This window comes from Hyla sarda, chromosome 4 (genome assembly GCF_029499605.1).
Source record: "Hyla sarda isolate aHylSar1 chromosome 4, aHylSar1.hap1, whole genome shotgun sequence".
NCBI lineage: Eukaryota > Metazoa > Chordata > Amphibia > Anura > Hylidae > Hyla > Hyla sarda.
Window position 1 is genome coordinate 341,693,559 of NC_079192.1, and position 18,227 is coordinate 341,711,785.

The 18,227-nt window shown below is 42.7% G+C and overlaps 1 protein-coding gene across 1 annotated transcript in view; it reads right to left on the minus strand.

Moving 5' to 3' along the window:
• Window positions 1-10,156: 10,156 nt before the first annotated feature.
• The window catches only part of LCP2 (lymphocyte cytosolic protein 2), a 143,871-nt gene continuing 135,800 nt past the window's right edge, over window positions 10,157-18,227 (minus strand). Inside the window, exons 19-21 of the mRNA XM_056516522.1 lie at window positions 14,580-14,657; window positions 13,207-13,356; window positions 10,157-11,032 (exon numbers count right to left, since the gene is read on the minus strand). Of these exons, the coding sequence (XP_056372497.1) occupies window positions 10,904-11,032; window positions 13,207-13,356; window positions 14,580-14,657 (357 nt within the window). The 3' untranslated portion in view covers window positions 10,157-10,903. The remainder of the gene's footprint in view (window positions 11,033-13,206; window positions 13,357-14,579; window positions 14,658-18,227) is intronic.

An 18,227-nucleotide genomic window follows, 5' to 3' on the forward strand; every position in this document is an offset into this window, starting at 1 on the left:
ATGACACAGCTTGGAGTTGGCGGCAGCATGAGGAGACCATATAGTGGCGGAATGAGACAGCCTGGAGGTGGCAGAAGCATGAGGAGAACATGTGGTGGCAGTATGAGACAGCCTGGAGGTGGCATCAGCATGAGGAGAACATATGGTGGCAGGATGAGACAGCCTGGAGGTGGCATCAGCATGAGGAGAACATACGGTGGCAGTACGAGATAGCCTTGTGCTGGCAACAGCATGAGGAGAAAATATGATGGCAGTATGAGACAGCCTGGAGCTGGCATCAGCAAGAGGAGAACATATGGTGGCAGCATGAGACAGCCTGGGGGTGGCATCAGCATGAGGAGAACATACGGTGACAGTACGAGACAGCCTTGAGCTGGCATCAGCAAGAGGAGAACATATGGTTGCAGTATGAGACAGCCTGGATCTGGCATCAGCATGAGGAGAACATATGATGGCAGTATGAGACAGCCTGGGGCTGGCATCAGCATGAGGAGAACATAGAGTGGCAGCATGAGACCGACTGGAGCTGGCATCAACTTGAGGAGAACATATGGTGGCAGAATGAGACAGCCTGGAGGTGGCATCAGCATGAGGAGAACATATGGTGGCAGTAGGAGACACATAGTAACTAGACCCTTAAGACTTTAACAGGAGCAAATGGTACACCACTTAGATGTACGTATTTGGTATGCACTTATGAGGGGAGTACAGTGCGCTCCAGTACACTTAAAACTGTATTTGTCTACAATACCAGCAGGTTTGTACCTTTGGCTAGCCTTTCAGAGTAATTAGGCCCTTGAGACTTTAACAGGAACAAAATGGTACACCACTTAGATGTACGTATGTGTTATGCACTTATCAGGGGAGTACAATGCTCTCCACTACGCTTAAAACAGTATTTGTCTACAACACCAGCAGGTGTGTACTTTTGCCTGGCCTTTCACAGTATCTAGGACCTTAAGACATTAACAGAAACAAAATGGTACACAACTTAGATATATGTATGTGATATGCACTCATGAGGGGGGGTTCAGTGCGCTTCAGTATGCTTAAAACAGTATTTGTCTACAACACCAGCAGATGTGTACTTTTGGCTAGCCTTTCACAGTATCTAGGCCCTTGAGACTTTAACAGGAACAAAGTGGTACACCACTTAGATGTACGCACAGGTTACACTTAATAGAGGACAATACACTTTTAGTGCTCTGCTCACCCTAACTGGCTGGCTACTATTAGCTTTTCAGTTGTTGTACACACAAGTGCTGCAGCACACAGTCGGTGTGTATTACACCCAAAATTGCACTTTCTCTCTCAATCTCACTCTCTTCCCTATCAGTGCTTCTAGGCTGGATTTTGGCTTGAGGTGAATCACTGATGTAATACACCCACAATTGCACTTTCTCTCTCAATCTCTCTGCCTTCCCTATCAATACTTCTAGGCTGGATTTGGGCTTGAGGTGAATCGCTGCTGTAAAAAAGCTTTTCTGTGCAACACTCTGCTCTCTGTCACTCTCTTTCTGCAATAGAACGCTGATGGGAGTGGCCGCAATATGGCTGCCGATTATATAGGGCTGTGACATCAGGTTGCTATGCACTGCGCGGTGCAGCGCACTGACATCATGCGCCGCGCCGTGCAGTGCAGTGCATAGCAACGACGCAGGGGACGCACACCGGAGGCCTGAAGCAGCGCGGACCCGACCCCGGCAACAGGTAATTATGCAACCGGGGATCGGGGGAGGCAACAGGGCAGCGGCGCCGGCAACGGGTGCCGCGGCCCCTTCTCTCCCCCTGGCTGTCAGCGCCGCTTCTCTCCCCCTGGCTATCGGCGCCGGCAATGGGGCGCCAGCACCGATAGTCAGGGGGAGAGAATGGGCAGCGGCGCAGATAGCCAGCGGGAGAGAAGCGGAAGAAGCAGGGCTCTAGACCCCAGGAAATGCAGGGGGATAGAAGCGGGCAGCGACGGCCTCTCTCCCCCTGCCTTTCCTGGGGGTGTATGGGGGTATACACGCGCACACACGCACCCTCATTTTACCATGGATATTTGGGTGAAAAACTTTTTTTACCCAAATATCCTTGGTAAAATGAGGGTGCGTGTTATAGGCCGGTGCGTGGTATACCCCGATAAATACGGTACTAAAAATTATAATGATAAAAATACAACCAATGGCAAATAAATAGTAATAAATCCACACTCAAATTAAATATGTTATTTCCTGAGGATCTTAATGAAATGATAGAGAAAACTTGAAAATGTAGGTATATGTATATTTTTTTTGTTTCCTTTCGTTTTAACGCAGTGTACTTTTTGGCAAAAAATTACATGTTATATTTATTCTGCGGGTCAATACAATTAAAATGATACCCATTTTTACACGCTTTACTGCTTTATAGTGCTTCTTTAAAAAAATGAACCGTTTTAAATAAAATAAGTATGTTATAAATTTCTCTATTCTGACCCTTCTAACTCTCTCATTTTTCTGTATTCGGGGCTGCTGGATAATATTTTGCCGCAATCATAGGCGTGCGCACGGGGTGTGCCGGGTGTGCACAGGCACACCCTAATCACCGCGGCCCGCTGCTGCAGGACTCTTTTTTTTTTTTTTCGCCGACATCACCAGCCCGACCCCCCACCCACACACCACCCCCCGCTCGGCGCCGCAACCACTACTACACACATTAGCCCTACACTGACTGACCTTACATGCCGCCCGGGGCCGCTTTAAGAGCGCGGGGGCTGATGGGTCAGGCGTCAGTGCGCACGGCTGCACATGACGTCATGACGCACGCGCGCACTGTTTCTGGAGAGCCCGCACAGGAGAGGCCCGCTGCCAGGGCAAGGACAGGAGAAGCCCGGGCCCCCAGCTCTGGAATCTGGGCTGCTGGAGAGGGCGGCTAAGGAGAGAGAGTCCTGCAGCAGCAGCAAGTGCCGGTAAGTGGCTGCTGGCCTGCTGCCATACATGATGGGGAAGTAGTCCTGAACTGTGAGCCTACATTATGTAGGCTCACATCTCAGGACTACATCCCCATCATGTATGATTGTGATTGTCTATTATATGTAGGCTCACAGCTAAGGACTACATCCCCATCATGTGTGATTGTCTATTATATGTAGGCTACATATAATAGACAGTCACAATCATACATGATGGGGATGTAGTCCTGAGCTGTGAGCCTGGGCATGTGTGGTGTGGTCAGGGCATACTGGGAGTTGCATGCTGGGAGTTGCAGTTACTACTGTAACGCCCAGCATGCCCTGACACAATCTCGGTCTGCTCTGCAGCTGTCCCAAAATTAGTTTTGGGTCAGCAGCAAAACCATAGGCTGTATCAGCCTTATACAGTCTATGGTTTTGCAGCTGACCCAAAACTACAACTCCCATTATGTTGCACTATACTCCTGAGTCCTGGGGAAGCAATGCATTAATTTTGGGAAAACTGCAGAGCAGACCAAGATTGTATCAGGGCATGCTGGGAGTTGCAGTTACTATTTGTAATGCCCAGCATGCCCTGATGCAGCTTATGTTTTGCAGCTGACCCAAAACTACAACTCCCATTATGTTGCACTATACTATAATATAGGTTATATGGGGCTACATGCTGGGGGGAGCTGTAGTTTCGGTTCAGCTGCAGAGATATAGGCTGGAATCTGGATCAAGAAATTTCCAGATTCCAGCCTATATCTCGGCAGCTGAACCGAAACTACAGCTCCCCCCAGCATGTAGCACCACATAACCTATACTATAGTATAGTGCAACATAATGGGAGTTGTAGTTTTGGTCACCATATATTGTATCAGGGCATGCTGGGAATTGTAGTTGGTAACTGCAAATCCCAGCATTGCATTCCTTGAAGGAATGCAATGCTGGGAGGTGCATTTACCAACTACAATTCCCAGCATGCCCTGATACAATCTATGATGACCAAAACTACAACTCCACACATCTTGCACTGTATAGGAGTACAATTTAGATTATGGTGTAACATGCTGGGAGTCCTAGTTTGTGGTCAGCTGCAGACCCAAAACTACAACGTGCACACTGCTCCAAGCTTGCTGGGTGCCGCATCACTTTTTCAACCAATCTGGTGAAAAAAAAAATTCTATTTGGAATATTCCCCCCTCTGTGCCACCATCTTATAGTGAAAGCGTTCTTCTGTTTGCCAAGTAAAGAAAAACATGAGTTTTACCATTCAACTACTATTTTTTTTCAAATCCACATCAAATGCCTCCCTATAAACACCAGCAAACATACACACAAGTGGGAGGTCTAGTCAGGGCTGGTGCATGGATTTTTGACACTCTAGGCAAAAGCTAATTTTGACAACCCTTTGGCTCCGCCCATTGAACCCCTTGGCAAATATAAGATCAGGGGTAGAATTAGTCCCGTAAGCCTCATGGTAAATTCTAGACTCGTCCTCCTCCCTACAATTATAACTATACTGCACCTAATGTGGGGGAACTATACTGCACCTAATGTGGGGCAACTGTACTGCACCTAATGTGGGGGAACTGTACTGCACCTAATGTGGAGGAACTATACTGTACCTAATGTGGGGGAACTATACTGCCAACCTAATGTGGAGGAACTATACTGCCAACCTAATGTGGAGGAACTATACTGCCAACCTAATGTGGAGGAACTATACTGCCAACCTAATGTGGGGGAACTATACTGTACCTAATGTGGGGGAACTATACTGTACCTAATGTGGGGAACTATACTGCCAACCTAATGTGGAGGAACTATACTGCCAACCTAATGTGGAGGAACTATACTGCCAACCTAATGTGGAGGAACTATACTGCCAACCTAATGTGGGGGAACTATACTGCCAACCTAATGTGGGGGAACTATACTGCACCTAATGGGGGGAACTATATTGCACCTAATGTGGGGGAACTGTACTGCACCTAATGTGGGGGAACTGTACTGCACCTAATGTGGGGGAACTGTACTGCACCTAATGTGGGGGAACTATACTGCACCTAATGTGGGGGAACTATACTGCACCTAATGTGGGGGAACTATACTGCACCTAATGTGGAGGAACTGTACTACTAACCTAATGTGGGGGAACTATACTGCCAACCTAATGTGGGGGAACTATACTGCCAACCTAATGTGGGGGAACTGTACTGCACCTAATGTGGAGGAACTGTACTACTAACCTAATGTGGGGGAACTATACTGCACCTAATGTGGGGGAACTATACTGCCAACCTAATGTGGGGGAAATATATTTCCATCCTAATGTGGGAGATTTATGCTGCCAACCTAATGTGAATACAAAAATATAAAATTGTACTATTCTGATCCCTATAGCACTTTATTTTTCTGTATATGGGGATGTATGAGGGTCATTTTTAGCGCTGTGATTTGTAGTTTTTATCGGTACCATTTTTTTTTTTTTTTTTTGCTTTTTAGATATTTTTTATGGTATTTGAAGTGACCAAAAATGTGCTAATCTGATTAGTGCACTATTACGACATTTGGGACCCCACTTCTGATTTTGCCCAGGGCCATGCTAAGCCTAAAACTGGCCCTGGATCCAATCCTCCTACACTATGCAAGCAGGAGTGTGTGTGTGTATATGTATGTATGTAAATATATATATATATATATATATATATATATATATATATACATAAACACACACACACGCGTGCGCAGAGTGAGTTTGTGCTTTAGGGTGCACACCCTAATGCAATAGGCTGCGCACGCCTATGGCCACAATCTGTAGCTTTTATTGAGACCATTCTTGCATATATGTGACTTTTTGATCGCTGATTCTTACTGATTCTGAGAAAGTGTTTTCATGACATATTGTACTGTTCCTTGTCTATTCTTTCTGCAGATTTTGCTTGGAAATGCATTGTCATCTATGAGACAGCACATTTCTGAACGGTCCTAGCTCCCGCTGGACTTTCAAATGTACGGATTGTCCCGTCCCCCCCCCGTGTTTTCCGAGCAGACATCTAGCACGTTTCCTACCGTGTGAACATACCCTTAAGGTTAACGCAAAAACAAACCACAATGGCACAGACACTATAAAATAGTTCAAAAAGTTAATTTGTTAGCCGACACCGCCACCTACTGATATTCATAGAATTTAAAATAAAATACATTGCATAGGTTAATATAGTGGAAAATTCTGGCAAACTAAAGAAAATAAATTAATCTAGAAAGGCTCAAAAACAAGGAGACCAAGGAGATAGAGAGAGGAATACAATTGCTTGGTAGCTTTATCAAAGTGTGAACACAGTCTAAAGATTTTAAATATTCATAAAACAGGTCATTTGTGATTATAAATCAAATCACGTTTAAAAATTCACTTTAAATAAGAAAACACATCAAAACTGCACATAATGTGAACCAACCACAGCCACTAGTCTCAGCAGTTTAGGCTGCTGGATTCTAGCTAGGTGATCTCAATAAAGCCAGAGGATTCATGGGAAATGTAGGCAGCATTAAGAAATCATTATGGTGATGAAATTGCAATCAGTATGGCGGAAAACTTCTGTCTGCAACATTAGCTAAAACAGATAAGCACAAAGCTAACACAAGAACCTCTACATCATTCTCTGATAATAGCCTATGCTGCAGCGTAGAAGCAGCAAAAAATGAATATATTTCTGAAGGGTCTCTTTGCAGAGTTGTATCTGTACCATCATCTCAAGGACCTGTTCCAGTTTCTGATCCCCACAGCTTATGATTTGACCCTGCCTTGCCAGCTGTTTCCTTGGTACCAATAACTACTGGAAATGTCTCCATCTCAGATGAGGGCCAAAGAGACTGAGAGCAACATTCCGCAGAGACGGGACACACTATTCCCATGAAATGTTCTAAACAAACTACCAAGGGTAGACTGCCTGTAAAATATTTGTATTGCTACTAATACATACAAGCAACTGCTGCCTAAAGAGACAATAAGTAATTTTTTGACACATTACCTATAAGGTTTTAATTTTTTTGTCAAAATAATAAAACATAAAAAGCCACTGTAGTCATACCCCCAGAGTAAAGTAAGGCTGGGTTCATATATGTCCGGCATCCAGCATAGGTGAATTTAGCCTAGATCTTGAGGCAACTGATTCCACAACTGACGACAAGTTGTCATCAGTTGTATGGCATCCAGCGTCTATTGTCTCTGCGTTCCCCTGTCCGGTCCGTGTCCAACCATCCAGCTTAAAATTGAGACGCTGGATGATCGTGGGCTGTCCCATTGAAGGGGATCAGTTCTAGCATCAGTTTCCCTCCGATGCACGCCAGAGTTAAACTATGCCGGACGCCTGATGTATGTGAACCCAGCCTTAGTGTGTCATTTCTACAGCACAAAACATCATAAAAACAGACCCCAAAGCCTATGGTAGAGTTGAGTTTTTTTTTTCTCCAACCTCCAGAAAAACAAACAATCCATTATATGTACCCCAGAGAGGTTTCTATAAAAATGCAAAAACAAACCTCATACTGCTACATCAAAAGAAAAATGTTAATGTTATAGTTCTCTTAATGCATCGATGCGGATTATCGCCCAAAACACCACATTATCATTTGGTAGACCCCATGTTGTGCCCATGGGGCCTTGTGCTGCTATAGATTAAACAATGGGGATATTTTGTACAAATGCATGGCCATGAGATAAATAATAATCCAAACAAAATCTGTGACATTTACACCACAAAACTGCAGCAAAATTCATGCAGATTTTACGGCAGCACATCAGTCTAATGCGCTCTTACCCTAAGAGGTGTAATTTCCAAAATGGGGTCAGTTTTCTGGTGTTACCACTGTACTAGTTCCTCAAAAGGTTCTGCAAAAGTCACATGGTGCTAGAAAAACCAATCAAGCAAAACCTTTTGAAACATATCCCTGATGAAGTTATCCTTACAATGAAATGGCTTTTGCCTGGTTTGTCTTTATCTGCTTTGACGAATAAAAATATTCTGAATGCTGCACTGTTTTTCTACTAAACTGAAATATAATATTGCGAGTTGGACTTGAGAACTGATCCCTACTATGTCAGACCTTTAAACTACAGTGGTGTCCCGGTACAGGACCTGGTCCTGTCTCTTTGTCTAAAGTCCCCTCAGCCAGAGTCCCTCCATGTCAATAGGACTCTCCTGTAGGGCTAACTCCTAGTCGCCTCATAAAAATGGTGTTTAATGAAATGTATATATAAATGTAATATGTTATATAGGAATACCTCTGTATAGGAACTTAGAGGTCATGTGCCTTTAATTAAATTGTATTATGGTTTAAGGACCTTTAGGTCATGTGATACCCAGAGTTCACTGGGTCAGGATTTACAGGTCTGCTGGCCAATGAGCTTTGTCCCACCCCTTAATATATAAGGGGCTGCTGCCACTAAATTCCCTCTCTTAGTTCCGGATTATCAGAGAAGCACATCTCATATCTTCAGCATCAATTCAAGCTAGGCCTGAAGCCTGATACCTACCAGCCACAAAACCGTGAGTTATCCAAGCTAAACCTACAAATCCTGTGTGACTAGTACAAATCCAAATCTTCCAAAATAGTAGCACAGTGGCTAGCACCAAAGCTCATTGATCCCAGAGTCCCAACAAACCTGTGAGGAAGCGGTTCCACGGTTCGCTCTTGCAAAGACTGCTATGTTCCATGCAATTGCATAAAATATGCAGTAAAGTTTCTTCCGTTTATTCATCAAAATCTGCTGTGGACATTCAGTTATTTCTCCCTACCGCTTGTGGGACAGTTGGTGGAAGGACCATTACATTAAGGAAACCACACCCTGGCGTCATGACAATTAAGGGTTAATACCAATATACCCTACACTATCACTGCAACACCCCAGACACCATTACTCTCCCGTCACCACTCTACCATTGTGTAAGCATGGACTTATGTTGGTCTATTGTACACTGGTCTTATATATTGAGAATGTTTGTATACACTATTCTATATTCTTAATGGGCCTCATTTACTAAGCTGAAACTGACCAGTTTTTGTCGGGTTATTATGGTGCAGAGTATGTGTTTTAGTTTTTTTTTATCATTTTTTATGTCATTTGAGTGTAATGTTTCTGTGACCCTTCACCCGGAACTAGTTTGGGTCCCGGGTGTTTTAAATGTGTGTTTGTAACCCTTTGCCATATGCTTGAAGAAGAGTCTGGCATAAGACTCGAAATTTTTTGTTGCGATTAAATTTCTTTTATGGAACTACCTGCCTAAGATCAAGACTTTCATTGAGAAGGGAAGCGCCCGGCATCCATTCCTCCTTTTGGGTTCATTATGTCAGACAAAGAATGGGCAGACATGGTTAAAGGGGTTATCCAGGAATAGAAAAAAACAGAGCTAATTTCTTTCAAAAACAGCACCACGTCTGTCCCCAGGTTGTGTGTGGTATTACAATTTTGCTCCATTCACTTAAATGGAACTGAGCTGAAGAACCACACCCAACCTGGAGACAGACGGGAAGCGGTTTTTGAAAGAAATTAGCTCAGGTTTTCTGGATTACTCCTTTAACTAGCATATGTATTCTTATCCTGCTGCAAACAGCAGGCTTATTATACAGCTGTATATTATACGGGAACATTAGCTGATACTATTTACCACTTCAGTGAACATTAACTAGTTCATGTGAGAAGCCATACTGATTGATGAAGGATCACAGCAATGCTAGTTGGATGCTCTACAAGGGGGTTGAATACTAATAATTATGTTTGTGTGTCCTTTATTAAAGGAGTAGTGTCATGGATTAAAACATATAGGAGATAAGTTTTAGATTGCGGGGGGTCTGAGCACTGGGGCTCTCTCCTATAGAGATATATGGAGGGAGCGTGGTGGCCCCTGCTTCAGGCGAGGGTCAGGACCGCCGCTCCAGGGGTGAGACAGAACTCCATAAAGGAGATTGTGGGGGGACCCACCGTTCAGACACCCCACCACTATCTAAAACTTATCCCCTATCCCACGGATCGTTGATATGTTTTTATCCATGAGATATCTCTTTTAATGATTCCCTCCTTGACCACAAGGGACTCCATGTTGAGATAAAGACCTCCTTATTTACAAAAAGTTCCTCCAAAACTAGGAATCAGGTAAGCTGTGTTCAGCTAAATTTTGCAAAAATTGTGGGCAAAGAACACAGCAGTTATTTCCTAAGTAGGAGTTATGGCTTATAACTTAGATAACAATTATAGAAACTATTTTGATGCAGTAGCTTTGTCACCAGTTGTATTTCAACTGTTACATACTGGTGTGTAGTAATAATGATTAATAAATGTATCTGGATACTTTATCAGCCAAATAATACAACAGGAGATAATAAATCTTTATTTTTACAAGTGATTTAATATCAAAAGTGGTCAAGTGAGTAACTTACAGTAACATGATTATTTTTTTTTTAACGGTTACTGTGTGTTTATAAAAATATAAATTAGACATTTAATTCTGCCTAAGATTCTCCTGTTCTGTGTGGTCAGGTGCCATGAAGCTTTTCTTCTTCAAACTGCTCAATTCTTTGGAAAAGAGTCCTCTTTCAGATATTTTCTCAACTTCAGTTTAAAGTTATAAAAAAAAAAGGCAAAAAGCCAAGAAATGCTCTTAACCCTTGACCTAACTCTAACAGTCTTTATTTAAGACTAACCTGACCATGCATTATTTTAATGGAGTTACTGGATGTAAACATGGTGAAGAAAAACACAATAAAATACAAGAAAATAAATTGTGTCTACATAAAATAGGGGCTGGCTAGGTGTACACAAAAGAATGAATGGAAAAAAAATATTCTAAGTTGGTGAATAGTGACTGATAATATTTGGAAACATTCAATACACTTATGTATCCAACAAAATGTATCATATTCACAAGTGTTCATCGAATCCACTCTTATAATGCGGCTAATAAAAGCCAAACAACAGGGTTTCGAGCATTACAGAAAGCTCCGGTCAGCAATGCATGTAAGCTTGCAGTGTTGTCTTGAACCTCGGTCTTTCCCATCAATAAGAAGTAGAGGAGTTTTGCGAAAGTAGTCAATAATTTCAGACACAGATTCAAATGTCTATAGAGGAAAACCATAAAACAAACTTTACTTTATGTTGCTAATGTTAAACAGTCCATAAGTGTTTTAAGATTCAATTTAATATAACATTTTATTTACCGTATTTTTTTCCGTATAAGACGCACTTTTTCTTCCCCAAAAGTTGGTGAGTCTTATACGGCAAATACACATTAAAACCCTGTCATATCACCGATCGCGGTGACGCCCTGTATTAACCCTTCAGACGTGGCGATCAAAGCTGACCACCGTGTCTGAAGCGAAAGTGAAACTAACCCGACTCAGCTCAGTCGGGCTGTTCGGGACCGCCGCGGTGAAATCGCGGCGTCACGAACAGCTTACAGGACACTGGGAGGGACCTTACCTGCCTCCTCGGTGTCTGCTCCATGCCAGGATCCCCTGCATGTGTGACGTGATGGTGGCGGCGGAGAGCGAGGATCCCGGGCAGTAAAGACGTTCCGGAGCAACGGGGACACCCCGGGGACGCGGCGACAGCGATGGAGGGCGACATCCAGGGCAGCGGTGACGAGCGGTGACGGGTCCGGAGCGGCCGGGCACACATGAGTATTACCTCCTATACCAGTGGTCTTCAACCTGCGGACCTCCAGATGTTGCAAAACTACAGCCAACGGCTGTACGGGCATCCTGGGAGTTGTAGTTTTGCAACATCTGGAGGTCCGCAGGTTGAAGATCACTGTCATATACTTTACATTGTATTTGGTTTAGAATCTTTTTTTCTAGATTTTCCTCCTTTAAAATTGGGTGCGTCTTATATGCCGGAGCGTCTTATACGGCGAAAAATACGGTATATAGATATTCTGAACTTTTAGAGCACTAGAAATGTGCAGACCTGTCAGCAGTATAACAGGGGTGTAAATAAGCACATGGCTAGTTAGGGCTTTTTTGTTATTGGGTAAATGAGGCTCAAGTGTCCATCGGATGTTTCTTGCATGGCCATGTACTCCTTATCTAGTGGTTGTCAATCTAGTTGGATGTTAGCAGGCCGAAGTTGCTTTTTCATAGACTTTAATAGAACACAATATCAGACTTTAAAAAATGGCCCTTTTTTACCTATTCTACTGCCCTATTTTACATTTTTTACAGTGTAAACCCAGCCTAATAATGTGTTATCTTATAGTGAATCTGTCACCAGCGTCACCTGCACTAACGTGTTTTTACCATTTTTTCCTTACATGGCCCCATTCCTGAGTTATGCCCGAAAATTCAAATATGCAAAGTGTTTTGGTGCACTGGGAGTGTTTCTAACATCTTGGTGCACTCTATTACCTGCCCGGATCCACCCTGTGTAGTGCCCACCCTTAGAATGGAGCTCAGCTCCATGAATATTTATATCACATGATCATCATCACCACAGGTCCTTCTACCACATTTTCTTCTATACTGCACTGGTGATCTCAATATGTACTGCATCTAGCAGATACAGAACAGGTTCTGGTGGAAGCAGAGATCTCCACACACAATACAACAGCAGAGAAGGCCTGGCCCGGACCTGCTCTGTATCTGCTACATGCTGGAGGTGTAGGACCTGTTATCATGTCCCAATCATGTGACCAGTATATGTGGAGGAGGAGATCAGCAGTGCAGGAAAGAAAAGAATGTGGCTGGAGGACCTGTAATGAGGATTATCATCATGTGATTGGAGTGGTCCGGGCCAATCAAGAGTGGCGAACATATGTTCCCTGTATAGAGATTAGTCAGGTGGGCAGAAGACGGCGCAAGGGGCTAAGAACGTCCCCCAGTGCACCAAAGCACTTTATTGGCATGTATGGATTTTCAGGCACCACTCTGGAATGGGGACAAGTAGGATAAAAAAGTAAACAGCACTGGAATCAGCGGCGGCTGCTTTTCAATAGACTGTAATAAAAAAACATTATAATCTCATATAATCCAATATAATAAAAACTAATGGAAGATTGTTATACCTATTTTAAAACTGATTTTATTTTGCAGTGTTTAAACCCAGCCTTAATGTGTAGTTATAGATACAGTGGAATCTTGTTTGTTTACTTGATGTTGCAGGCTAAAGTCAGCAACCGCCGAGCCGCGAGGTTCGTGCTGAAACGAAGTACTGTAACTTCACTCATCTCTAATTTCCACCAAGACTGGTAATTCTGCCTTTAAAACAGTGCAAATAGTTACATTACGTTGTACTGTACCTCATGTCCCCCTGATCCTAAGAGATATACTTCATTCTTCTGGTCATAGCGAATTCGTACATTATAGACCTTATTTTTATACAACACCATGAGAACATATGGTTGGGATAATGTTGATTGAGAACAGTTTCTCACCAGGAACGTACCATCCTATGATAAATAAAAAAAAATTAAAAAATGTATTTTTAATACAAAAATATACAGTACTGTGTAAAGACTAGAGATGAGCGAAGTTACAGTGATTCGATTCGTCACAAACTTCTCAGCTCGGCAGTTGCTGACTTTAGCCTACATTAATGAGTTCAGCTTTCAGGTGCTCCGGTGGGCTGAAAAAGGTGGATACATACAGTCCTAGGAGCACCTGAAAGCTGAACTTATTTATGTAGGCTAAAGTCAGCAACCGCCGAGCCGAGAAGTTCGTGATGAATCGAATCGCTGTATGTTCGCTCATCTCTAGTAAAGACAGTACATTAACAAATGCATATTGTGGGAAAACAAGTTCTCCCCCAGCTCCAGACTCTGGAGTCTGTCTTTATTAGTTTTTACATGTAAATTTCTATTTCCATCCTTCATGCTGTACATAAAAAGGCAAGTTGCTGGAAAGAATTACCCATAGAAATATATATTAGGCCTGGTCCTGCTCACATTCATATTTACACACCGAAATGAGCTGGATGTTTATGTACTGGAAATAAATTATATGAACAAAGCCTTAAAGTATTTTATAATGCAAACTCAAATTGTATATCCTAAGCCATATTCCCTGTATACATGGGCATAGCTATAGAGGGGGCAGAGGTAGCAGTCGAACCAGGGCCCTGGTGCCTAAGGGGGCCCCAAAACACATCTGCCCCATAAGAGACCAGTATTTTAATTGGCATATGGGGCCCTGTTGCAGATTTTGCATCGGGGCCCAGAAGCTGCAAGCTACGTCTCTCCATCACCAGACCCAATCATTTTAGGCAAAATGGGAATTCCCAACATCCTCCCTGTCCTGTAATCAGAAGCATCACCAAGAAACACTACAAAGCATGAACAAACAGCATAACAACACATTATTAACCGCATACTACACTAATAATATTCCTTTACACATATAACACTTATGATAACAATAAAGGGGTATCCAGATTCATGTAAATGACTCCTAAGTCTTCCAAGTGACAAGTAAAATGATTTGGTACAATACCTGTGTCCTTTATTCACAGGCAGTAGTTCCGCCATATGGTTTTGCATTTGTGTTATGAATGAAAATATTTCTTGAATATTGAAAGTAATAATGCAACATATTTCAATAGATAAAGATAGCGAATTAAGACATTTAAAATAAAAATGGTGAAATGAAATTATAGAAAAAGAATCCACTATCTTACCTTATTGACAGATCTTAAAGCATGCTCTGCATCCATTCTTGATATGCTACCCAAATACCACTGTTCTGAAAAGATATCCTAAAATACATACCGATTAATGTGTACAGTAAAACGCAATACTGTTTTCGGAAAATACCAAACTTATTTGTTAAAACAGAGAGATCAAAATAACATGTGTCTCAAAAAAAAGTGACACGAGGATTTTTCTGGACCTAATAATAATTTGTTTATTGTAGCTTGCTATGGTTTTTACTTGCTGTCCTCTTTAGAACGGCTTAACAATAGCTTAAAATAGACACATTTTTTCATCCGTATTATAGTCAGTTTTCAAAAATGCTTTCATATTACAGTAGGGTGAAACCACGTATTCCAGGATTTTTTTTCTCCAGCCCCTGGAGACCATGTGACTTATAAAATATTGTTTCTGGCTGCATGGAATGCTGGGAAAGGTCAGAGAGAACACTAAAATAAAAAGCCTTTCACTACAGCACTTCCGAAAATAACTAATTATAACTTGGCATCCTGGGCTTAAGGGCCGAAGGAAAAAAAAAATCCTGGAATACCCCTTTAGGGTCTGTTCACACGTACAGTATTCTGAGCATCTTTGATGTGCAGGATTTGAAACTGCTGATTTTATGCTGCATAGTAGAATGTGAACTAAATGACTGAACACAGCTTAAAATCTGAAGCTTTAAATCCTGTGCATCAAATATAGGATACTGTATTTAATTTATAAATGTATATAATTTATAAATCAAGGATACATGTACATGTGAATAGATCCATAAAGGGGTTTTACATTATTATTAAGATAAATGAAAAAAACATAAAACCATGAAACTTAATGCTGATCCAGGTAAAAGGCTTGCTCACAAGGGCAGATCCACAACATATTTTACGCTGCTGATCTGCCAACGATGGACCCCTAAGGTATGCTTCCAGATGTGCCTGCTCAGAGCAGCAATCCACCGCTACGAGCAGACACACTGCTGCGAGTTGTGTGAGTCATTGTGTGCATGCGCGGTGTACTCACACACATCGCAGCCGCTCCCCCTGCGCCCTGAGCTAGACTGAGAGCAGCAGTGTGTCCGCTAATAGCAGCAGATTGTGCTCCGAGCAGGCACATCTGAGCCACACTGTAGGGGTCCATCGTTGGCAAATCCGCAGCGTAAAATACGCTGTGGATCTGCCCATGTGAACGAGCCATTAAATACTAAAATCTGCAATAAAAACTACATGTTACAGGCAAATTTGAATGCAAATATAGCTACAGATTTAACTCCTAGAGAACACACAATGTACATTGCTGCGCCCTGGTACTTAGCACACATCTATGTACATGTGCGTTACAGGGTTATTCGATCAACGCATCTGCCAACACGCAACGGACCTGTGATGTGAGAATCTGTTAAAGTGTAGCTCCACTGTAGTTTATTTTGGTTTGTTTTTTACTATAGTCCATCCTGCAGTACAATAGTAATTAATTAGATTAAAGCGTACTATGTGCTAGAGACTAGTGATGAGCGGCATTGCCCATATTCAAATTCGCGATATTTCGTGAATATATAGACGAATATTCGTCCTATATTCGTGAATATCGCGTGTTCGTTATAGTCGCATATGTGAATATTCGCATATTTGAGGAAGAAAACAGTGAAGGGGCGGGCTACTTTACTATTGGTTGCTAGGGATGTTGTTGATAACCTTTGACAAGTAAATTTGCATCATTTTAGTTGGTCCACAAGTGAAAAGAAGGAATATGCAAATATTCACATATGCGAATATGTGGAAAAAAGTGAATATTTGTAATTTCGAATATATAACGAATATATTCGCAATATTCGCAAATTTGCGACATTCGCAATAAAAATTCAAAAATGCGAATATTCGCGCCCAACACTACTAGAGACTACCGCTGATTTCCTAGGTAACCATACCAGCACAAGGCCCAGAATTTGTGTAATGTAACTGCTTTGGGTCCAGCCCTTTTACTGTTACCTAAAAAGTCTCAGATTTAGAGGGATTACTGTTGCACTATGTGCTGCATCAGGGCCTACCCAAGACATTATGCTGCATGGGTCCAACAGTGAAATGCAACTGTTCTATTTATTGTACTGATGTATAAAATTACACTGCATATTCTTTATTGTACTGATGTATAAAATTACACTGCATATTCTTTATTGTACTGATGTATAAAATTACACTGCATATTCAAGAGCTTCACAGAAATACAATTGACATTAATCTGCATCATATCAGTGTATGACAGAGCTTTACAGCTGCCCCCGTCCTGAACTTACCACCTGTCCTGTACTGACTGCTGCTCTATCCTATTTTGCCCCTGCCTGTTAAAGGGGTATTCCAGGCAAAACCTTTATTTATATATATCAACTGGCTCCGGAAAGTTAAACAGATTTGTAAATTACTTCTATTAAAAAATAGTTATTAGCTTCGGAAGTTTTCTGTCTAACTGCTCAATGATGATGTCACGTCCCGGGAGCTGTGCATGATGGGAGAATATCCCCATAGGAACTGCACAGTTCCCGGGACGTGAGTCATCAGAGAGCAGTTAGACAGAAAACAACAACTCAACTTCAGAAGCTAATAACTATTGGAAGGATTAAGATTTTTTAATAGAAGTAATTTACAAATCTGTTTAGCTTTCCGGAGCCAGTTGATATATATAAAAAAAATGTTTGGCCTGGAATACAAAAGGTATAACACTATGTGAGAAAAAATAGTGGTAAGGGAGGTGCTAAATAAAACTTAACATTTATTAATGTCTTGATAAAATATAAAATCACATGATAGTGATGAGTAGTTTGATCAGCTGGGTGCCTGGAATACCCCTTTAAAACTCTTCTTGGGGCGGCATTCTGCTGTCCCTGTGAAGGTGCCACCTGGCTCCTATGGATGGACCTGGGCTGCATAATAGTAAAGAAAACTGTGGAGTTACCCTTCAATGATGACTGAGGTAAGGATAGGTATCCACTGTTATTCTATATTCAGCTCAGTGGCAGAGATACGTGTTACGCCTAGCGCTCCGGGTCCCCGTTCCTCCCCGGAGCGCGTACGGCGTCTCTCTCTCCGCAGCGCCCCGGTCGGTCCCGCTGACTGGGAGCGCTGCACTGTCATGGCCGTCGGGGATGCGATTCGCACAGCGGGACGCGCCCGCTCGCGAATCGCATCCCAGGTCACTTACCCGTTCCCGTCCCCTGCTGTCATGTGCTGGCGCGCGCGGCTCCGCTCTCTAGGGCGCGCGCGCCAGCTCCCTGAGACTTAAAGGGCCAGTGCACCAATGATTGGTGTCTGGCCCAATTAGCTTAATTGGCTTCCATCTGCTCCCTGCCTTTATCTGACCTCCTCCCATGCACTCCCTTGCCGGATCTTGTTGCCTTGTGCCAGTGAAAGCGTTTTGTGTGTCCAAAGCCTGTGTACCAGTACTTCTGCTATCCACCCTGACTACGAACCTTGCCGCCTGCCCCCGACCTTCTGCTACGTCCGACCTTGCTTCTGTCTACTCCCTTGTACCGCGCCTATCTTCAGCAGCCAGAGAGGTTGAGCCGTTGCTAGTGGATACGACCTGGTCACTACCGCCGCAGCAAGTCCATCCCGCTTTGCGGCGGGCTCTGGTGAATACCAGTA